Source organism: Chiroxiphia lanceolata, chromosome 9, assembly GCF_009829145.1.
Source record: "Chiroxiphia lanceolata isolate bChiLan1 chromosome 9, bChiLan1.pri, whole genome shotgun sequence".
Taxonomy (NCBI): domain Eukaryota; kingdom Metazoa; phylum Chordata; class Aves; order Passeriformes; family Pipridae; genus Chiroxiphia; species Chiroxiphia lanceolata.
Window position 1 is genome coordinate 8,291,918 of NC_045645.1, and position 24,287 is coordinate 8,316,204.

At 39.9% G+C, this 24,287-nt stretch overlaps 2 protein-coding genes across 8 annotated transcripts in view; one reads left to right on the forward strand and one right to left on the reverse strand.

The window, feature by feature from the left end:
• The window catches only part of EPS15 (epidermal growth factor receptor pathway substrate 15), a 69,059-nt gene extending 56,140 nt beyond the window's left edge, over positions 1-12,919 (reverse strand). Inside the window, exons 1-4 of one of the 3 annotated variants that reach the window (XM_032695796.1) lie at positions 12,755-12,919; positions 11,558-11,664; positions 9,332-9,407; positions 9,135-9,242 (exon numbers count right to left, since the gene is read on the reverse strand). In XM_032695796.1, the coding sequence (XP_032551687.1) occupies positions 9,135-9,203 (69 nt within the window). In that variant the 5' untranslated portion in view covers positions 9,204-9,242; positions 9,332-9,407; positions 11,558-11,664; positions 12,755-12,919. The remainder of the gene's footprint in view (positions 1-9,134; positions 9,243-9,331; positions 9,408-11,557; positions 11,665-12,754) is intronic. The other 2 variants (XM_032695792.1, XM_032695793.1) reach the window with 2 other exon arrangements.
• OSBPL9 (oxysterol binding protein like 9) overlaps positions 12,702-24,287 on the forward strand; it is a 60,305-nt gene continuing 48,719 nt past the window's right edge. For 3 of the 5 annotated variants that reach the window (XR_004358441.1, XM_032695798.1, XM_032695800.1), the window contains exons 1-2: positions 12,715-12,898; positions 22,235-22,285. Coding sequence is in view for 3 of the 5 variants with exons in the window: in XM_032695798.1 (XP_032551689.1) it covers positions 12,788-12,898; positions 22,235-22,285 (162 nt within the window). In the remaining 2 variants the exon portion in view is untranslated. Of the gene's footprint in view, positions 12,899-21,094; positions 21,156-22,234; positions 22,286-24,287 lie in introns of those variants that run through there. The other 2 variants (XM_032695803.1, XM_032695799.1) reach the window with 2 other exon arrangements.

Genomic DNA, 24,287 nt, shown 5'->3' on the forward strand with positions numbered 1-24,287 from the left:
ATCAAACCACCCAGATTTTTCAGATTCCCACATCAGTTTAATTTCTCAAATCAGTTTAATGACAAACAAATTTGACCTTCTTTAGAAGGACAACCCCCCAAGGTGCTCATGTGACAAATAGATCTGAGGTATAAAAACGACACAAAGAACACTGAGGTCCAAAGGAGATAAGTATTGAGGTTTTATATATAAGACAGAGGAAGAAGCCATATAAGCTGGATGAGTTTTGCACAGAGGATGTATTCTTCCTGAAAGAACCTCCACGATTCAAAAGGCATTCAAACTACATCCAGAACTGAAACATTCTTGATTGTCAGTCTCTTCCTGTTTACTGAAGACACAGAATTCGTTCCTGTTTAAATCAAGTTTACCCCAATGATTTTCCTTACAGAAATATCTGTAAAAAATAATTTCATGAATTTCTGTCTCCATTCCTTGTGATAGCATTAATGATGGTAAATTACATACATACAGAGGAGCATGAGAAAAAAATTACTCCAAATTCATTTGCAGAGCTACTTAATTAACTGTAAAATGAATATATAGATGAGTTACTTAATTTAACTCAACTCAATTCTTCTAAACAGGGAATAAATCCCAGACTAAAAGTTAGCTATGGGTCTCCTACACAGAACAAATCCATTAGCTGGATGGCACAACTGCCAGCCCAAAAATACAAACCACACAGGCACCTTGTAGAGATCAAGGTGAAGAAAACCTATATTATTGTACTTATAAATACAGGGATCTTGTTACTAACTAAAAGAATGAAACAGAAGATCTTGGGCAGGGGTTTGTGGAGGTTTGTTGTGTGTTTTAACTCTATTTATCATGTTCATCGGACAACAAATTGGAGCAGATCCTACAGTCAGGAGGCTTGAAAGGAGAGAAGTACTCAAAGATTGCTTCAGGACATGGATGAGGAAACTTCTGATAAAGTCTCTGACAGAAGCTTGGATTGCTTCCTCGGGTTTCTAAAGCACTACACGGATATGTTTCCAATCAGGTAACTGGAAAATACTGTATTTTTAATCTAATTCCTACTTCAAGAAATGTGGTAGAGGCAGGACAGGCGGCTTGGCCCATATAACAACTGGCACAGAGGAAAGCATCCAGATGGCATTAGGCTAAAAGAGTTCTCCTGCCCAAAACAGCACCTATGTCCTTGGCAGCTTCTAAAACCAGCACAGAATCTGGCTCTCTCCCCTTTACCATTATTATACAGCTTGACTTTCATACATATCTGCAGTTCTGTCCCCTGCCCTTATGGCTTTGCAATCACTTCACAAATTGCTCATATGGGAAAAGCATTTATTCTACCAACAGGGTTCAAAAAAGTAAAATTTTCATTAGACTTCTTTCTTCTTTCAGATACCTCAATTTTGTAACACTGATGGAATAATGTTCATCAATTCCTGTAGCTCTTTTGGGATTAATAATTTAAAAAGCAATAGAACTTAATACCTGAGTGAGCAATGTAATATAAAGATCTATTTTTGATCAGATGAGTAGATGAAATACATTACAAAAAGTAAAATTCCTAAAATTTTAGATGTTGCACATCTAATTGCACACATGCAATTATCTGATTAAATGAACTGTGTGTGCCACTTCAAGCAGGAAGAAATATTTCCAAGCACCTGACTCAACCTAATATCATAACTAAGTCTCTTCATGCATATTGAATAAGATCTGCCCAAACAATACAATATATTTACATGTGGTCAATGCTCTCCTCAAAATTTATTATAAACTATATCACTTAAGTCTGATCCTCATCTCCAGAGTTCTCAAACTTTGCTGATAATGCAAACAGTCTAAGGGGTTGACTAATGCGAAAAGTTATAAAAAAATAAATAAAATTATCTAGAAGGAGAATCTGTGACAAAATTACATTTATCCCTCCAGTCTCCTGGCTGGTTCTAGATTTACCATTCCTTCCATCACTGCCAAATTTGCTTCTCATACACAACTGCACAACTGCTATCCAAGTCCAAAGTTTCAGTGAATTCCATGAAGAGCAGATGGTCTTCTGTCAGTACCTACTGCTTGCAAAGAAATCTCCTCTATCTCCAGCCAGCATGAGATTCAGCAGCTGCAACAGAGCTGCACAGTGCTGATGAGAGGGAAGTAAAGTGTGTTCCCCTGAAAACTGGACAAGGAAATGCCTAAAACTGCAAGCTGACTGAAAGAGTAAAAGGAATTGAGTCAGCATTCTGGGGAAAGGAAGGAAAAGGGAGGGGTGGAACAAGCAGTATATTCTTTAAAAAAAAAGTATGTTCAAAGTAGATAACATATGAAAAAGACAAGTGCTAGTAGCATGCCATAAATAATACGAAATTTACCTAATGCACCATTAAAGTTTATGGATCAAATCCTCTTTCCTGGCCAAGAAGTACTTAGTTGGTTATAGCATTCTGATTCACTACCCTGTTCACCTCTAGCACTGTGATGGGACCGGAGATGATTCATTAATGGAGGGAGCCAAATTGCAGCTTCTCTACCCCTAAATCCCTCTAAGAAATGGTTTAAGTGGGCTGTAAAGCTGGTTAATATATTAGCTCTTAGTCCAGTAAGAACTTTTCAGTCCAGAGAATTTCCTGAACCTTGTGGTTCTCTCTTGTTTTGCCCTGACAGGGGCACAGGACAGTGAATGTGGACTAAGATTTTCCACTTCTAATCTCCCTTGGGTTTCTCCAGCTGTATGAATGCTTTGTCCTAAATAAACAGAGTTTATTTAGATGTGTCATGCACATGTACATGCACGTTCACATTTACAGATCACTAAACTGCAAATCCAATTGCAATTTCTTGTGTTCAGGGGAAGTGTCTCCCTGGGTGCAACGTGCCCTCCGAGCATTCATAATCTGAAACAGACGGCTCAGCAGATGAGCTGCCAAACACACAAGGCCAATTCAAATGCCATCCAAAAGTAAAAATGAAGTGGGACAAAAGTTTTCCTTGTCCCATTTTAGATTAACGAGGCCTATCTGCTTGAAAGATGCTCCTTTCTTATTTTCTGCCTGTCTACTTGTTTTAGAAAACAAATTCAGTTTTACTGGCTACCAAGATTTTATAAAACATTTTCCAGTTTTTTTTGTTTGGCTTTTTAAATAAAGCTCCAGACCCTGGAGTTAAGAGCTTGCATGGGTTATTTGAGCTTTAATTTAAAAAAAAGCCAACAGGAAAACAGCAAAATGTAGGACCTTTCTGGCCTTTAAGGTTGCCAAGAAAAGTTTGAAAATTAAGGTTGAAATGAACCCTGAAGGTTCAGAAACCAGAATTCCTTTTTAACTTATGCTTTGGTTGGAAGAACTTAAGCATACATAAATAATTTTCAGTGCCTGGAATATAAAGTCTACTGATTTCCTATTTAAACAATCTGATACATGGTACCAGAGAGTTCTTCCTAGCCTTTCCACAGAGCCCTCTGCCCAACACACAGCTTGCCTAAGCGGAGGTATTGTTCCTGCTGGCATTATTAAGCCTTAGGCAATGCCTTCACTGTAAAGTAAACTTAATTTAAAGCTACCATATGTCCTGATTTTTACATATATGCCATTTTTTCCATCTGGATTTTTTCCATGAGGGTACACACAAATACATCTATGAACATATATATATATTTATTTATGTCTATTAATTTGTCCATCTCCCAAAACTGTATCTAGGTGCCTGAATTTCTTAACCTCAGGAATCCTGACACAGGATTATCGAATACATGCAAAAACCCCAGAGAATGGCAGATTTCATACTGCAGAGTTTCTCTGTGCATGAAAAAAATCGAACATTTCCAAAAAGTAATTACACAGTCTGAGCACTCACACTACAGAATATGCCCATGTTGCTGCTGGGAACAGAAATGACAGCCATCACTTCAGTCAGCCAAGCACTACACGCTGCAGAGTATTACCTGTGCTTCACACTGCACCACCAACACCACACTGATTATCCCCTGAAATGTCTGAAGTACTACAGTACCACAGCTAAGGATTTGTGGGTGTAAAGGAGTAAAGCTAAAAACCACAAGGAAATTGTAAGTTAATCCCACAGTCAAGACAAAGGGTTTAAGATTGTTCCACTACCTATAAGAAAAAGAACACTGTCCTCCTTGTGTTTCAGAAATTCAGTGCAGTCAGTAAATTTAATGCAGGGACTCCGTAGTAATTAAATGTATGAGACATCACCCCTGATATTTAACAGATTAAATTCACATCCAAAAGTGCAAAGTCAAGTAGATGTAACATTTCAGACAGAATGGGTTAATGTTATCAGTCTGTAAGTGACAGCTGGATCAGAGAAAACTGTGGGTAGGATTTTGTTTTGTCTAAAATTGTCAGATATGTAAGCCAAAATCTAAAAGACTGACAAGACAACAGCTCATTTGCTACTGGTTTTGCTGTATTCAGAAGAGCTGCACCTTTTCTCTAGTTGGCAGACTAGAAACAGCATAATTAGAACTAGTCAACATAATCCAGAGAGTGTAATACTAATGGAACACTCAGATCCTCCTCCCTGCCTGTGGAATACGGATAGCAGAGCTTAACTGTAGGTATTTACATGCTTTAATCTCTAAGTCCATGTGATAAATTTTGCTCTTAATTATGTACATGTAACCACATCAACACCAAAGCAACACACAAGTATGAACAACTTTTGTCCTGTTCAGCCTGAACTGGAAACACCTGACTAAACCTGTGCTTTCCTTTGCTGGTAACTTATTTCCAAAGCCTGATCTGCAAACTATATTGCACAGTTGACCAATAGATTAAAACAAACTATTTACTGGGTATACCTCAAGTAAACACACCACAGTAAGAAATTACATCATCCTAAATATTACCAACTTCAGTTTATCTAAGAAAATCAAAGTTTCACTGTACACTGCAGACTATTTTTATAGTTAGACTTCCTTGTAAGTACATTCCTCACAAGTTTATTTTCAAAAACTAATTCTCTTGGGCAATGGGAAACAAATGATGTAACTCTCCATTTTGCCAGCTGTCCAGAGAATTCAGTTAACTCCAGCAGCATTTAGAGATTTTAATATTAATGTTACTGTAGCATTTGCTCAGGAGTTATGTTGCAGTTACTGCTCAAATTAAATAGTTTATCAGGGCACTGAGAAGTTCACAGACTGAACTTTTGAAACTTGGAAGCGAATAAATGCAACAAGGCCTGGATTTTCTTGGCTTACAAAGTGAGGAACAGAGCTGCCCTGTGTGTGCTACTGCCTACGAGCTGAGTAGGATTTCCTTTGTTTCAGGCCATGACATCTGGGTGTATTTCAAGAGTTCTGAGCAACTTCAGCTTCAGTGAAAGTCAGCAAAACTGTTCACATTGGAGAATAAGCAAAATAAGGTCCGACTACTGAAATGAAAAATTAGGCTATGATATCACTAAAGATCCTCACAGAAATCCCACTCTTTTACTGGAAAAAAAACCCCTAACAACCCAAAAGGTTTTCTGTACAGTCCCCCAGTGAAAATAACTCCCTTAATGAAAATAAGAACATAATATAAAAATAGCAGTAGTGGCTCAGAACAAAGGTCTAAAAACAAAGCCTAAACAGCCCAGTGTCCTGTCTCCAGCAGTGGCAATAGCCAGTACCTATGGAAAATGGTAGGAATGGAGCATGTAGTGAGACTGCCCTGGTGTACCTCCCAAACTTCCAATGATTTTCAGCTCAGAAGTCACCTGAGCTGGAGTTAATTGTTGTGAGTGGTTGCTTTAGTCTAGACAGCAGCTTAATGTGTCCTATAACATGTCCCAGGCTTTAGTCTTCATAGTGCTAAGGTTGGAATCCTAGCTAGGCTGTGCTAGGGCTTTCCCTAATCCCTGAACCTGGGTTTTCTTCCTACTGACACCACGCTGCAGGAGGTGCTGCCATGAACCAATTCTCACTTATCTGGAAATCAGATGTAGCTGCATTCTGCATGAATTTGCTCCTTCACACATAGATGGAATAGTCTCCTGACAGCTCCCAAGAGCTGTCACAGTAGCAAAGCACCCATCTGCTTTCTAGATCAGGTCCAAGTGCAGATAAGGATTTTGGGGAGCAACCTGAGTTTGTTCTGCCAATTCTGGTGGCTCCTTGTTTTTCTTCTACTAAGTCAATTTTCCCCTTCTTTGTTCATTTCTCATGGAAGAGAGACAGAGTTGAGTAGGACAAAAAAAAAAAATAATTTCTGCATTTTTGCTTTCATCAGAACAAGGAGGAAGCAAATCCTTTAAGTAGGCTCCAAAAAGGATATTTTAATTATCGGATAAGAAGGAAAAACCTTCTCCAATTTTTGCTACTTTTGTGTCTCATCCTTATACAAGAAACAGTAACCTTAAAGAAAAATCTTTTTAGCATCCCAAAATGAAGGTAATATTAATTGAGGGCTTAAACTGTATATAGGACTCCTCCTACGTACAAATCCTTAGAGTGACGCTAGACCTAAAGAAAAATGATTTTACCTTAAATTCCAGAAGAAAATGTAGAAGGAGACAGAAATTGATTCTAAATTGACAGAGGGGAAACTTAGTTTTAACAGATATCCTTCCATAGTTTCAGCTATGAAAATAAAATGAGCACTAGAGGCACACATTTTATATTACTTGTGTTTTATGATGGATTGCTCAACTCTGTCTTCTTGACTTAACTTCTATCCTCCCTTTCATCTCCTTGGATTTCCCACCCAGTATCCTAAAAATTACCATGGTCAAATTTCTATTATTTACCTGGACAAAAAAAGACACACACACACACACACACACACACAAAGAGACAGACAGAGAGGGAAAAAGATATTTTTTCCTCCAAATTTTAATATGACTTTGTACCAGAGAGCATGGATACTGTTCATAACAGCCTAATTGTATGCATATATTTTTGGGACCTATTGTATATGTATATACACTAGCTTTAAATACTACCCTTGATATTGCTGTATCTATGAATAACAAATAAATATCATGTATAAAGAAAAATAAACACAGGATATAATCCTTATGATTAGGGACAATACTCTAAAATATTAATTGAGTTCTTACCCTTTCCCTTGCTGAATTTGCTACACATCAAACTCAACTGTAGAAGTCTAATTTTTGTGAGATGATGATGATGTATGTATTGCATTCTTGCAGAACTGACTACAAAGAGCCAGTAACCTTATCTGAAACACATTAATAAGCCAAACACCATGAAAAAAGTGAAAGCATTGGGAAAAGAGATTATCCTTATTTTCTTTTTGTACCAGTGGGCTGCATACCACAGCTGCAGTGAAGGGAACATTCCAGTTGAGCAGCATTCCTCCATATCTTTTCAAAGTCCCTGTGGAGGCTAAAGTAGAAATCACTTATTTGCGGTTGAGAAAATAGCAGGGACTTCTGCATTAAATTTTAAATGAATCCTGCCCAGAGGATGGTAAGATGCTTAAATCAAATGATGAGAATTACCCATCTCAGCAGTGCATTAGGAGGATAAAATGGGATTCAGCATGCTGTGAATCCTCAACTCCTGTACTCAGCAAAGAATCATAGACTCATACAATATACCAGGATGGAACGGATCTCAAGGATCATCTGATCCAATCTTTCTTGGCAAAGGCACACTCTAGACAAGATGGCACAGCACCCTGTCCAGCTGAATCTTAAATGTGTCCAAGGCCTGTAGATCTCAGGAGTAAATTATGATGTTATAAGTTTTATAATAAGACAACACAAAGATTAGAGTGAATTGTTCACCCTACAGAACTCATTCCAGCATTTTTCTAGTTGCTAAATTGATATCCAGATTACCAGAGCTCAGCTGGAAAACAGCTTGTGTAACTGTTTCTTCAGTATAAAGGCTGGGTAATTTTTAAAATTATTTTGGACTAGATTTATACTATGTTGAAGTTACAGCATTTTTTAGAAGCTCCTTTCCCTGTTAAATTTATATTGCTGTTAATGCCTACACCTCTGAACACTGAAAGATCTCAAGTGTGACTGGAACATGTGGGAGGAATTCTCTGCCCTCTGTTTAAAGTGAGTGCAGAAGATATCCACATTTCTTAATGGCAAAGCCCCTCAGGAAGTTCAGAAATGTACTTAGAAAAATATTGCGTCCCAAAATGTCAGTTTACACCCCCTGCGACTCCCAGATAATGTTGTTATGTCAAACTGTCCTCCAAAACTTTAGCATTAATTTACTCTCATGAGAACACGCCAAAATTCAAGTTTTGTTATTGTTGCAGAGCTACTCGACTTTATAGTGTCCTTAAAACGTGCTGCTTCCCTGTAGACCTTGTAACAGGATTTGGTCATTAAGTGAGTCACTGGAATGGCTTAGCCGAGTACCTTCAACGCCCTGTTTTTTAACACGAGCTGCAACATCTGACAAACCCCTCCCAGTGCTGTCAAGTATCGGTGCCAGCGAGGTGAGTCAGCAGCGTCTTTGCTGCATCATCCCCCTGACACACAGCACTAGAGGAGATTAAACAACTTCAGGCAAAGCGAATCTTAGTTTCAGAATCATCCCCATCTATTTTAAATGCAGGCCTTTCTTAAATGGTGTCACATCTTGGCTGAGCATATTCCATGGGTTTGGGGGAAATGGCTCCAATATTCTAACACTTTGCAGTGCAGCTCTAAATGTGCCATGAAAGGATGAGAATCTGAACGCTAATAATCGTTAAATAGTTCAAAAAGAAAAGTCCCTTCTCCTGTGAACTTACACCAAACACAGCAATAAGCAGAAACAGAACAAGGATTCTGAGACCTGATGGCTTTAATTCCATACAACCTGTGGCAATTTGATTTTTCCCAGTGTATGCCAATATGGAGTCATTTAGAAGACTCAGAAAGTCTGCTTACCCCTCAATGAGGTACCTCATCTCTGACCTAAAAGAATTTATGACAATTCATTAAGATCGGCTAAAAACAAGATGAAAATGGAAAGATTTGGGAAAATTTATTGCTAATGGCTTTTATTTCGTAGAATCATACAGGAATTGGCAAGAAAGGTGCAAGAGAATTATCTGTTTGCTTCAGAAAACAACCACTGTCTTCCTTCCACTGTCTGGCTGATTTTTTTAATAAACATTTGTATTAAAACCAGTGACAGTGTAATAAATCTATTCAGAAAATGTACTTACGATGGCACTTACTGTCATACTTGATTTAATTATCCTCTTTGAAGAATGACTGCTTGTAGGGTGAAGGTGATTCTCTCCCATCTATCTTCCTCTCCATAACCCCCTAAACCAAACATAATTCTGAAGAAATAAAATAAAAAATGTTTACGCTCTGACATAGTTCTTATTCTTATTGTAGTTGGGATGTGCACAGAGGGACTAGAAAATACCTTTAAAAGACAATAGCAGGAGACTGAAGATGACACAGAATGCTCCATCTTCTACTTGATTGTACTTGTTCAGTGCCTTTGTTACCCATAAAAAAAAATAAAATGGAAGACATTTTTACTTGAATGAACAAATAAAAGACATTACTTACCAACAAGCAGAAAAAGAAGCATTCACTATCAGGCTAAAACATAATTTCTTAATTATGATGATTGTGTTGTCAGTATTTGACACACAGTGACCTGATAGGACAAGCAATACAAAATTAAACTACCAGCACATTTCTGAAATGGGAAAAGAAAATGAAACAAAATGTTACTTGTTCTCTGCTCAAATGGCTTCCTTATGTTCCTCAAAACCCCAAGCAACTGCAGCTGCTGGGAGAACCTAAAGCCACTTTCACTGCTGCCAGTCACACTCCCAGACACCCTTAAGGAAACCCACAAGCCACAGCTTCATCACAGACGTTCTTGTAAGTTAGTTCAGCAATAATCTCAGGAAAATTTACAGCACAAAAGCATTTCCCTCTTAAAGAATCAGACATCCAGTATGCTCCTGCTTCCCGTTCCCTCCACCCTGGTCCTTCACTGGTATTTACTTCAATCTGCAGTACCTTCCTTTTGCCTAGAAACCATACAGATTTATGCTGTAATGGCCATAACTGTAATTTATTTGACAAAGGAAAAGGTCATAGAAGAAGTTTTTAAAAGTAGGGTGCAAGTTGGGATGTCCTGGAAAACACAGGAAAGACTGGGCATATCTCAGGTTTCCCCCTACACTTCTGCTGGGACAGTCTGAGTATTCCAGAAGCCACTATGGCTGGTCAGGAAATCTGTCTATGGCTGGGACACCATGGAAGGATAATTTAATTGAGGCCTCTGTGTGGCAAGAGGATGGTGCTGGACAAGATTTTCAGCTGATGGAGCAGTCTGTGAAACAAGGTAACAGCTGCTGCCTTCTGCCCTGTTCTGTTGATCTCAGTAGTACGTTATTCTCTCAGATGACAGTAAGTACTAAATGTTACAGAGGGAGACACACTGCTCTGATTTGTGTCAAATATGGAGAACATCACAATAAAACTGCCTATAATTACAGAAAATAACAGCTCTTTGTTACTGTTCCAGATCGGATTCTGATGGAACACGCTAAAGCAAAATAAATTCTTCTACTAAGGAAGTTACTCACTCACTCCTATTTGAAGTCATTTTTTAATTGAAAATCATTGTTGCTGATGATTTAAAATACAAAGCATATAAAGAGAGGTTATACCACAGTTGTGGCTGATTTCAGTTTGTTGATTTGTTTAAATGAACTAAAATGATTGCACTTATCTTTCAAAAGAATTTGAATGGGGCCCTAGAATCATTATCAGAAGGATCTAACTAATTAAACCTAATCCCTCAATAATGCCCTCATGATCCATGTTCAATACATAGGGGTGTAATCTGATAGACACAGAAGACAGAGCATCCTGGCATGCCATGAAAGTCCATAAACCTGTATGATATTGTACCCTGGATGCTCATAGGTAATTTCTTATGTATTTATTTTAATTTGTGTTGGGTGTTTTTGAAAAACAATGATTCTCTGATCTCTGCCAAATTACCTAAAGAGAATATCCACACTACATTACTAAAAGAAATCTTGAGTTGAATTCCCCTGTAACACCTGTTAACACAACTTTTCCGTCTGCTCTCGGGTTTTTAAGGTTTGGCTAAATTGAGCTAACTAAAATACATGTTTTTGCTAGTGGAGACAAATCTTTGGCACATCTCCCCTCAAAAAAAAGCCGAAGAGAACAAAGAACTAGTAAGATATTGAGCCCAAGTTCAGCAAATTCATCCTCTGGCAAACCAAGGTAAATAGAAAGCTCATCTGTGGAGAATTTCTCATTGCAGATGCTCTGCCTACACAGTTAAGCCAAGGGTTTTTTTTGCACGAGCTCTTTGCATTGTTTCAACTCCTGTGGTATAAAACAGCCAAAGTAGTGATCTGAGATAATAAAGCTCCATTCCAGCTACAGCTTTAACTGGCAGCACTAGTAATGTTCTGGCACCATCTGATGTTTTTTGTTTTGCTTGCCTGGGTATAATCTCTAGGCAGCCAGGCTTTGTTTAGTCAGTGAAAACTAAAGAATAAAACAGACTACTAAGGTCGTATGCAGATTGAAAAAGAATGTTATCTAAATTAACAAGACGAGTTTTGATACCAGGCTGTGTATTAGGCACCTTAAACTGGTAACCTTGTACCTAAACACACCACCAGGTGACTCCAAGGGGCATCATAAAGTCAATGTTCTTAATTCCAATCGGTAACGAGATAGTAGCAATGTGACCTGTAAAATGGGGAGACAATTATATACAGATAGATAGATAGATAATCTAAATATTTCTTATTTTTGCAAATCAAACACACTGCCTTTGAGTGATTCTTTTTCACAAAAGGGGTGATTTTCTGTTAAATTTAGTTTAACTTAGTATAAGGTTGCAGTGTTCTAAGACACTAAAGCTCCTTCAGCCATACTATAAAAGCATTTTGATATTAAAATAATAAAAAAGGGCTATATATGGGGAAGGGAAAAAAGTTATTTCATGGATATGTCTCTAAAGACTGCATTACAAAAACCTCATGGTAAAAACACTATTTCTGCTGCTTTACTGTTGATCCCCAGGAAGGAACATGAGTATCCCTGTAGGTCCTTTGAAGTTTTTATGTTAAAGCACAACTCAAGTTCTTTACTCATGTCAGAAGAGACCAATGCCAAAGCCATGCCTCGCACTGAACAACAGATTTGCAATTGTCTGTAGCTCCTGGGGAATTCATTCCACATTCTTGGATCAGTCCACAGGAAAGCTGTATCACGTTCAAGCCTTACCCTCCAAAGGTTATCTCAAGAGCTGGATGTTTTTCGTACACTCTGGCCATGTAGCCCCTTCAAAGGAAGATCCTCAGACCCCACTGTTAAGCCCATTTTGCCTTAACACTTAGGGCACTTTGGTCAGGAAACGACTGAGAGGCAAAGGGACAAGCACAACAGCGAGAGGAGCTAAAAGGTTCCAAATGGTGCCAAGTGCTTTAGAGAAGGAACGACGAGGTTCCAAGTATTTTAGGGGACAGGGTGACGCCCTCCCGCCCTCACAGATCCGCAGCGCCGCGCCCTCACCGCCTCACAGCCCTCTCCCGGGCCGCGAGGGGAAGCCGCGCTCCCTCGGGGGTGGGATCCCTCAGGTAGCACCCCTAAATCCCAAACCCCAATCCCCAAACTAGATCTCTCCTCACACCACAGCCTCCTGACTCCCGCCCTTCCCTCACGCCCGTCCTGGCCCCGCCCCCGGGGCAGTGTGGTTCGAGGCCCCGCCCCCTCAGTGCGTGCCCCGCCCCCTCCCCGCCCGGCGGCTGCCGAGCCGCTCCCCCGCTCCCCTCACCGAGCGCGCGGCGGGGCCGGTCCGGTGCCTAAGATGGCGTCTATCATGGAGGGCCCGCTGAGCAAATGGACCAACGTGATGAAGGGCTGGCAGTACCGCTGGTTCGTGCTGGACTACAACGCCGGGCTGCTCTCCTACTACACGGTGAGGGGCGGCGGGCGGGCCGGGCGGGCGAGGAGGCGCCGGGAGAGACCGGCTGGGGCGCAGGGTGGGGGCGGGGAGGGGACTCGGGGCGTGCGGGCGCCCGGGCAGCCAATGGGGAAGGAGGAGGCGGCGGGAGCGGCCAATGGGAGAGGAGGAGGCGGCGGGCGCAGCCAATGGGGCGGCGCTGCGGGGATGGAGCGGCGGGGGCGGGCGGCGCTGTTATTGTTGGCGGCGGGAGCGGCCGCGGGATCCGCCCGGGCAGTGTCGGCGGCTCCGGGGCCGCGCTCCCACCGCCTCCCGGGCGACCGCTCAGCCCTGGCCGGCCCGGAGCCGTGCGCGGTGCTGGCCGCGGGCTGCTGGGTCCCGCTGCTCCCCGCCCTGTCCGGCGGGAGCTCGCCCTCGCCCCGGTCTGGGGGCTCAGCCCAGCCGGGGGACCCAGGGCGGGGCCGCCTTCCCGCAAGCAACAGCGCCCGTCCCCGGGGGCTCGTGCCTGGGGGCCGCGGGCTCGCAGGTGCTTCCCGGAGCCGGATCGGCTTTCCTAATTCCCGTTCAGGACTTGGCACTTCCAAACACGAACTTTTTGAGTGCCTCTGTATTAAGAAACGGCGATATTTTCCTTAACTTTTTTTCCTTTTTTTTTTTTTTTTAAATAACTCCTGACAGATCCAGCCTTGACGGCTTGTTCAGCTGCTTAATTCACGCTTTTACATAACTTACAGATATTGTAATGGTACAAATTAGTTTTATCGAGGATGTGCCCTGAACTGAGAAGGCTAACTGGGTGAGCCACATCCGTGCACCAAAGTTTTCTTCTCGTGGAACAGTTAGTGTGTCAGCCTGAATAAAACACGTACAAATTAAACCTGTAGTAAGCTGTAATAGATTTACAGCAAATAACTTGAAGTATCCTGCTGTCTGTGAAGGTATGTTCATACAGAAGCATATAAAACTTAAGTCCCTAAATCTGCATTTCTAGGAGGGAACTTGTCTCCCCAGATCCAGGAGTTTATGAGGCTCTTGGCATAAAACAGTTGCAGACTCCCAAACCATTTTGTTCATGTACATTTGAAATCCCTGACCTGGAACGTGGCTGGAGAAATGAAAGTGCTTTTTTAGTTGCTGTTTAATGGCTGTTCAAATGTCAGCTCTGTGACAGAGATGAATTAGTGAGTGCGGTCTAAGTTGTAGTCCAAGGTGCAAAGTCATTTAATGCTTACAGAAATAGAAACATTTGCTGATGACTAGTGTGCATAATTTTAATCCTGGTTATTGCACAGACTTTCATTACAGGGTCTTCAGTTGTTTAATAAAAATTCTTCTAATTCATTATTTTCTATAATTAGCTATCCCTATATATGCATTACACTTTTATTTTGTATAATTTATTATGTTCTCTGTTAGTATAAGAATTTCTAGTTCCTTTTTTTAACTACCTGTTGTAAAAAATTCAATTTAGATTCAAGGAATAAAATCATGTTCTCTGCTTTATGTGCCTTTACCACTAAGAAGTGTCTGCAGTTAACATTTCCTTTAGATTGCTTTCCTCATCCATGTGCTGTCTTTTCTGCACATATGTCTGTGGAGTACTTGTCATGCCGTTCTCTAGACATCTGAAGTCATTCTTGTACCTAAGGGTGTGTGTGGTGCTGAAAACTGCCTGCCAGAAGATCTGGTTTTGCATCTCTTCATGAGTGCTGGCATGACTGCTCCCAGGGCTGCAGGATCAGCTGGAGCAGGGGTTGAAAGAGAATTCAGATTTAGTTCTAGTTGATCACACGCCTCACAAGAACTAATATTATCCCTGAGAAGGTGTAAGGATAGTATTTCCTTCAGCCTCACCTTTAGTTTTAGAGTAATAACTCCTGAATGGTAGTTTATACGGCTCATAAATTTGGAATGTTAGCAGGTTTGGGGGCTTTTTTATACGGGGAGAGAGCCTATTGTGAGTCTGTATATGCAGCACTGTGTTTTGAATTAAAGGCCGATCAGGTACACGGGGCCATGTGCTGTGTTCCCTCTGAGCCAGTTTCAGTGTGAAGCAATAGAATTGCTTTGCTCTGCTTGTGTGAGTGTGACTGGGCAATGTCTGAGCCTCAGTCCGTCCCTTCCCGTGCCTGTAATGCACGGGTGGGGTGGGCTGGGCTGGTTTCACTCTGGCTGTACAGACATGCAATCTGGATGCAGTTTTGCTGATAGGAGGGATTACAGGTGTCCGATCAGCTTGTACCTGCTCATCCCCTCTCCAGGCTCCTCAGCCCATTTCAATCCAAAAAGCTGTGCATGCAGGGAACAGTTTCTCCAGCAGATCCAACAGCCTGTTAACCTTTGGCAGGGGAGCTATGGAAAAATGCAGGGTAATAACTCCTGGTGCTGCTGAACTTTCCATCAGAGCCTGATCCACAAATATGTTTCTCCATAGGCCTGTCCTTGCACTGTTGTATTTAGTCATTTTTGGTAGTTACTTAAAATAGGCTGCAGAAAAATGCCCTTAATGTGAAATAAACATTCAAACAGAATTAGTGTGCAGTCGTATCGCACTTCTCTGGGGAAAAAAAAAGGGTTATGCTTTGTCTTTTGGTAAAATGAATAAAGGGCAACCTAAGTATGTTTTGAGTACATATAACAAAAGCAAATGAATTCAATTAAATATCCATTTCTGACATGGTTAGAACTTTAAAGGAGCAAGGCAAAAGATTTTATATCAAGTCTAACTCAGAAAAGAAAAAAGAGAAGTTAATGTTCACAATTATTTCTGTTTTCATTCGTATATTCCTTCTTCTCTACTTACTTGTATTGCAGTAAACACTAGTAGTACTCGTAGCAAATGTTTCTCACATACATTTACAAGCTGTTTTACAAAGGACTTTCACAATGCCAAATTGTTTGCTTTTTCCCCACTTCTTCTGTAATTCAGCTGGTTTTTGCTCTTTCAGAATAGAAATGTTCATCCTCAAATTTGCTTAAAATTACATTTGTGTGAAGGTATTTATGAATTCTATATTTCAGAGAGTATGATCTGGACTCATTCAAATGCTTTCTTTACATGTTTTTGCTCAAATAAACGATTGTGTGGTATCAGTAAACAGTCAACTTTTTTTTTTTTTAAGAGCAAAATATGAAATAAATGATGTTGTGCCATTTTGGATCAGTTAGACCAGTGGCTTGACGAATTATTTCTTTTTTCCCCTCAGTATTCTCTGATTTGTGAATTCACCCATGTTTTCTCTTGAAGGGATAGCAAATAAAGTCTCCTGTAGCATTGTGGATTTTCAGTGTATAGTTGGCTGCACTGACAATACTTAACAGACAAGTCTCGAAGTGGCTCATTCCTGCCTTCTGCTGGCACAGGAGCTGTAAAGTTGTTCCATGAGCTGGATTCCAGCTGAAAAATAGCTTTGCACTGATTTATTTTTTTTCAGCTGAATTTGTTCTGTTATTTGTTTTGTGCATGTCAGTGTGAAAACGTGTGATGACATGCTGGAAGAGAGCATGAAGACAAAGAAATGGCCAGGGAGGAAGAGGGAGTTGAATGCAATTTGCTTTTTTTTGTGTTTTCTGGCCGAAGTTCTGTCTTAAATACACATCAGCTACAGCCTTGATAACCGTTGGGAATCCTGCAGAAATAATCCAGAAAAACCACTCAACGTTGAAAATCTGATTTAAATTCTTGGTTTAAGTGTACTCTTTAAATAAATATTTAAATTGTATAATAAATTGAAAGCAGAACTGGCATAGCTGTGCAAACAGTGCTAAACCCAGGGCCAGTACAGTGGAAGGTCAGTTCCTTAAAGTATTTTAAAACTTTGTGGATATTTGACATATGGTGGTATTGAAAGGAGAACTGATCAAAATGTTTTGGGCTTAAACAGCTGCCTTGCATAGTGAATGAGGGTTGCCAGAAAAAATTGCTGTGCATGACAGCTCCATAGTGTGTATTCTTGAAACCAAACTGGGGAGCCTCCCATCATCTTAATGGTTCTTGCACCAATAGATGCCTAAAGAATCTATTTAAGTGCTGGTCTTTTGTTAATCATCCCATCAAACTACGTTTAAAACATATGCTGAGTGAATGCTTTCAGGAGCAAAAACTGTGTGAAAACAGTCGTTAGGAAGAGTGGTTCTGGTAGTATAAAAGTATTTTTCCCCTCATGCTTTTTAAAGATTATTATTAGTTAGCAACTTTAATGCTGATTGTACTGTACTTGTACTATATTGAAGAACTGCTTGTGGATTGTACAACTCAGATATTGAGGAGAGGGACTCAAATTTTGGAGCAGTTTTATGAATCTTTGGTGGTGAACTAAAAACAAACCTTGTTGACTTGATTTCAAATGATGCCTCTGAAGCTGGAGTCATGGCTCAGTGCCCCTATGGTAGAGACTTACAGTTGAATGCTTTTTCTAAATACAGTTTCTCAATCAACAGCTACGTGCAAAAATCCCAGGAAAACAGGAAAAAAATACATCTGCTTTTGCACACACATTCCTTCTGCGGTCTCTGTTTTCCATTCTCAGATCAAGTGACACTTTTTTCCTGTAATAACTTGATTTGCAACATGCCCTGCAAACAGCTCAGTGAATCTATTAAAAACAGACAAAACTATATGCAAACTAGGAATAATAAAAATAATTCTGAATTTATGGGCACAGGATAAAAAACATTGATGGCTATTATGCAAAACTAAATAGAGTGCAACCCCTGGCATTTCCCATCCACACACACTGTAAACATATTTTGCCTATTTTGTTCAAAAGTATTTGATGGGTTAATGTTGTACTACTGGCACTCCAAACCACATGTCATCTATCCCCTCAAAGCCAGCCTGTTGTTGGCTCCATTAATTTGATGTAGTTGGGTGCTCGTGTAGGATCTGGAGAGATCATGGGCACAGTGTAGCAAATCAGAATTCTGAGTATAGATCATGTGCTAACAGTGGATCAGTAATAAATCTGTTCACTTACCTGCAAAATCTCATCTATTGCATGTTTTTATATTTTCTTTATTAGGTGTGCAGAATAAAACCACTAGCAATGTAGAGGATCAGTCGTTGTTGTTGTTAGATTACAACTTAATTTAAGGTTTCTGCTATTTAAAAGTTCTTGATGCAGTTTGTGAATGGAGCTGAGACTAATGAGCTGAGACTAGTTGTCATGTGAGAGAGACAATTTAATGAATAAGCTTCATTTAAAATAACTAAGAATTATACAGAATGATCTTTTAATAGCAATTATAATATTTAGAAACTTGAAAAGGTCAGCCTGGTGATCAACACCTGGTCCTGTTGTTGCTATAGGCTGTTTCGTCTGTAGCTGTGCTTTTTGGGGGAGAGGCTGAAGGGAGAGTCCTATGATTGTGCTGTGTCTCTTACACCTTTATTCAACTTCACATGTATTAATTTGTCATAGAATTCTCTAAGCAGTTTATGCTGTTCTGTGCCAGGACCCATAAATTGTTGCCTTCCCTATTTCACAGATACATGGCATCTGTTGGGGTTAAATGAGCCCCAGTGGCACCCTCAGTTATCCCTGCAGTGTTTGGGTTCCTGCTTTATGTCTGCATCCACAAAAGTCCTGGCTTTAGCTGCAGAAACAACATGGCTGTGAGATGCTGTCCCTGGGCTCAGGGAGCTCCTTCTCAGAGACTGGCGTGTGCCTTGCAAGGAAGCTGAAGGAATGGTGGGCTGGAACAGCCTGTAAAGTCTTTAAATTGTTAAGCTCTATTTCTGCTTGAAAAATGAGGGTTGCCTTAGCATTAGATGAGAAAAATGACTATTATGGAAAGTGATCCAAATTAAAGCTTCTCTTTTAGATGTAGCTAAACCGCAAAGATCTCTGTTTATAAATACAGCTTGTTCCAGGTTCTTCATCCCTAACAGGAAATGAATGTCCCAAGTGGTTTTGCTCATCTGTGTACTTATGTTAGTGATTTCCATGACAGCACTGTGTGAGTCACAAATGCACCTCTTCAAGTTCTGTGCACTTCTGTGCAGGCAGAGCTCGTGCCTCAGGACTTTTGGAGGCAGACGGCAGCTGGGGTTTATCTGAAACCTTAAACTTCCCATGCAACAGCTAAAACTTAAATGAGAGAAATAGCAGAATTTCCAAATAGGAAGGAAGGCTAGGGGCCTTTGGGAGTTAGGATTCTAATTTTGGTTTGGTTTTGTTTTTTTAGGTAGACCCAGACATTGTTTTCATTTCTCTAAGAAGTTGTAGGTTACCTAAAATGCCTCATGCTAGATCAGTTCTGTATGTGATCAACTTCACTGTGTGGATGTAAAAGAGAAAGCAATAAAGGCCATATTATTTTGGGACATACCTACATTCCCCCTGCAGTAATACTGTATAGCTTTGTTCATTTGTACAAATTTTTATTTGAGTTTCAGCTGAAATTTATCTCATATTGCTGTCTGATTGTAGCTTGTTCAAGTCCTTTATCATCAAAATCAGTAAAGTGTGTATTGAAAGTTTATGGAAAATGTAATTTTGTCTGGTTATAAAACTGATCACTGAAAAAAGACAGCTGCATATTAAAACTTTAAATATAAAAAGAAAGTAAAATGTGGCTTTTTTTATTAGCCATTCAGAGATGTCCTTCTGCTGTATGAAATTTTATTCAATGAAATGAAATCATTCCTCAAAACAGTTATGGGATGGCTTTATTTGTCCAAGAATACTTGATGAAATATAGGACATATTGGATAACCTAATTTCAGCCAAAGGGTAACAAGGGAAAGCCGAAACTTGTTTAAATTGTATTTTTTATAAAATCATAGTTTTGGAGGTGAGGAGCAAATCTAAAATGTCAGCTGAGTTCTGTTTTAAAGTCTTGTGCTGCAGCGGTCAGTGCAAGGTTTGCTGTCTGCCAGTGAGAGAATCCAGCATTTTGTGTGATGACAGCTCTGTGCTTTAGTGCTCAGGAAATTCAGATACTGCAATGATGGGTGCTTTATTCCAGTTAGGTAAAATGAATTAGATTTACCTCTTCATTATAATTGGTATTAAGCATGTAAAGCTCTGTCTGAAGATGGTGACATTTTAAGTATATAGGCCCTCACTCTGACCTGTGATTTATCTTGTGAATCTTATTGCAGACTAAGAACATGATCATGTTGAAGCTTAATTTCCATTCCATTAAAATGTGTACAAGAAAAAGGAGGGCTTTGACTGTATCTTTTGCATTGGGTTGATAGTCAGCCTGCACAGTGGAAATGAGGGCTGTAGGGATTCTACCTTCCCTTGCTCAAGGACAAGCTCTGGAATTCCCTGCACTTGCCTGGTTGAGGGTCTAAACCAAACCAAACTGAATGTTTCCTCTGCTGCCTTTGCTTTTCCTGCCTGTCCCCAGCACAGGGAGCTGGGAGGGCTTTGCCTGGTGTGTGTGTGATCCGGGCAACCAGACCTGATCCAGTTCTTGCAGCTGCTGCAAAGTTGCAGCCTCAGTCCAGATATTTTCTTTCCTGCTAGGATTATGCCAATATTTCTTTGAGAAACCACCAGAGGGAGTGATAAGCTCTCAGAACGTGTCCTCCCATTTTAGGAGAACTCTCAAGACAGTGAATATAAAAAGTAAACGTGAACTCTAGTGAGATATACCCTGAATATACACAGTTTCTGATAGGAAATTATTGGAGAAACTTTGTTACTAGATCCTTTCTTGGGTTTGAGGTTTAAAAAACCCCTTCAAGACCTTCCCTGTGTACAGGTTTTTATTCAGGAAATCTAAAAATAAATTATGTATCTGCAGAATACATTATGGGTGCACTGCTGGTCTTTACTTCCATTTCACTTTAACCAACTAACCTATACTGATGTGAAAACAGGTAGATTCATACTGATGGTTTTTAACATTCAGAAGACAGCTCTGATAAATTAGAGCCTGAATTGAATGGGGGATCAGCAAAAACATTATTTGAAGCCGAGTGGTGTATTTTTACATTATCTTTAGTGAACAGGACTTGCTGTGACTGCTTCATGCTTTCCTTGTAGCTCTATCTCAAATATGTAGAGGATGAAGAATAATATTGTTATTGTTATCCTGTCTTTTTTTTTCTATTGCTGTCAACAATATTTCATTGTCTTATGGCTTCAGTGAAAACAGGTTTGGTGATAATAAAATCAGTGTATTCTCTTGATGGAATTGCTAATATAATGTTGGAAAGAAGTGGGTATTTCAGAATATGACAGCAAGAGAATCTGTTCATGACAGTGGCAGCTGCTGTTTTCCTGACCTGAAAGAATGTAGTTTGAATATTTGGATGGTAAGAGAGAAGGGGTTGTATTAGACAGGACTACCTTTTAGATGAGGCTACAATGGCAAGTAACTTATCGTTTAAAAAACAGAAACTCTGTGTGTGTGTGTGTGTGTGTGTGTGTGTGTAGTTAAAAAACAGCAGATGTTTTGAGTTTATCAGAAAACTGAATATTTAGGATGACCTAAATGTTTTTTCTTCTTTAGCTTAAATAGTTTGTGTGTGTGCTGCTTGGGCTTGCCCCTGTTGCCCAATAGCAATGGGTACTGACAACTCTGCCTGAGTCAGTGGTGGGAATAGCTGAAAGTTCAAGTATCACAATTTCAAGCTAGAAGTGAGTTGGCTGTTTAGAATTCCCTATTTGGGAGGCTGGGAGGTGTGAGGGTTTTTTTGTCAGTGCTTCAAACTAAAGAAGAGATTCAGTAATTTAACTGTAAGGTAGGTTAGTCTACAGGTTTGAGCACTGGTTATGGACATGGAAATCCTGCCTTCTGATCTGGGCTCTTACTGCTTAAATGGCTTTAAACATAACTTTTCTAACTGTAGTAATGAAAGTGGTCTGTACTGCTAGGAAGTAGGCATAGAAATCTGTCTAAAAATGGAATTTGTATCTGCATAAAAGGGATATGAATCAGGGAAACTTTCTGACAGAGATGTAATTCCATTTGCACAATTCTGCCTGCACAGCTGAATTTTCTTTTGTGGGCACTTTTCTGAGAGTAGGAGAGAAAGGAGGAAGATGTAAATCAGTATACTGCTCATTTTTAGTATTTCCCAAGTCCTTTCTTCTTCACTACTTTTTACTTTCTGTAAAGGTGTGGACTGCATCTTATAAGTATTTCTTGAAGGTATCTAGAAAACTTCTTGAAGAGGGATATTGTGTTCTTATTTTTTTAAGGATTAGTTTTCCATACCATGGTGGTGCATTTCTGTGTGAAGACTAACCTATTTTGTTACAGAAGTTGCATCTCATTTAATCAGTCAATAAAACATTATGCAAAAATGCTTTATCCTTTTCTTCATTGCTTTGAATAACTTTCTTCTTACTGTGTCTGTTAACCCACTGATCTGTTTTTTTTCTGTTTCAGTCAAAAGACAAAATGATGAGAGGCTCACGCCGAGGGTGTGTTAGACTCAGGGTAAGTATTGTTTTATTCAGTACTTAATGACTTACTGTGTATAATATGTCCTAATGGAGAGAACTGCAAGGAGACTTTGAGGTTTGGGCTCTATTCCTGACTCTGCAAAATACTGAAATAGTGACAGTATTTAAAGAAAGAAACCATAAGAGGTCAAGTGACGTGCTGCGCTAATTATGTTCTGTAATTTATATAGTGTATAGAAACCTTATACATTTTATGATATATTAAAAAACATTCTATGACAGAGTAAGATGGGTTACTAGTAGCATATTATGAAAAAGTTTTCGCTTGCAGTTCTCATTCCTCTGTGTGTGGAGGTATATATGTATTGTATTTGTATATACATATTGTTCTGTGCTACAGGAGTCCTTGTGAAACTGCTTCCTTGTGTCTTTCTGATTTGCCTTTCTTCTGTTACTGTGTTCTCCATCCTGCCTGTTTGGACACTCCTTAGGCCTGCCAGTTGACTCTGCTGGAGCTTAGTGAAACACAGGGGGACTGGAAAGGGAAGGGACAACACTGCTGGCAAAGTTTTTGAAATATCTGCTGGGGGTGAATACAGATTGGAGAAAAGAGGTAAAGAGATGCAGACTGGGAAAGCTGCACATTGCCTGTTTGAGGCACTTAAGCTTGGGACATTTAACCTTAAGTGCTGCTGTTGTAGCTTGAAGTGGTAGCACTGAAGTGAGGTGGGAATGCTGTGGTGTCTTTGCATGTGCCCGATTTCTACCTTGTGGTCATGCACACACTGAAAATATTTCTTGCACAAGTCCTTTTCCTATATTTTTTCCCATTTCTCATAGAACCTCTGGCTCCAGCATGCAGCAGCCTTGTGAAGAGCTGATGTAAACAGGGGGGGGAAGGAGTCAGGAGGATAATGGGTATGAACAGGAGCATTTTGAGTCTTGAAGTAAGAGAAGTCTAGGGAAGGGGCTCTGTGTCTGACCAACACTGTGATGAGTATTGCAGCAGAACTCTGCATCTTCCAGTTACTCCTTCCTTTTGTTGCTACTCCTTTCTAGTCTTTCTGTGGCCTTAATAGAGGGGTATCTGCAGTCTTCTGAGACTCAGACAATCTCCATTCACCTGGATTCCAGATTACTTTTTTTTGCACTTTCCCTTGTTTCATTTATTGGTATTTTAATTTAGTATGTCTCTAAGAGTAATGTAAGCTCAAACCATTGTCTAGAACATGACATTCCCAAAGATTCATGAGGATGTTTTTTGCCTTGGGCAGAAAAATTTGGTCTGAAAAACCATGTCTACTTTAATAGTGCTGTGAGCTTGTCAATGTGGAGGTTGGCCTCAGCCTGCCAGTTTAGGAAATATTAAAAGTGAACAGTCTGTTCAATATTGCATGATCCATCTTTATATGTATTTAGCATGAAACAATCCCTTTATCTTCCCCCATCTGCCACTTTTCTATCGCAAATTATTCTTTGGAGTTTTCTGAAGACTTACTGACTCCCCCAGCCTTTCTCTGAATATGTGTGGGGTTTGGGACTTTTTTTTGTGAGGGAGGAAGGAATCTTTCTTTTTTCTGCTTTTGTACAGCAGCTTCTCTGGCAGATGACAGTGATACTGATAGCTGAACAGATGGGCTTTTGCAGTCTGAAATTCTATCAAAGAGGTTTTCTGTTTAGAGTAATTGTTGAGTTGTTACTGTAGGTGTGAACATAAACAAACATGTAATTTAAGCAATTTGGCTAAAATACTTCCTTTTCTCTTGAGTGGATTTTTAAAAGCTTGTTCCTCACCTTTTTGCTCTTGATACACATATCATAGGCCTGAAGCTTCATCTTCAAATTCTGTTAACTGTCATAGTGTACTTAGAAAGGTGTGCTTATAGAGGATTCTGTGTCATCTGCACTATGCTTAAGTCCTGAAGTTTTCTGGAATATACACTTAAACTTGCACTCTAGTTTTCCTTGTTCATGTCGTCTGCATGACAGCAGAAGCATCTTCTGTGCTTTTGGCTCAGACCCTTTGCCTCAGTGTT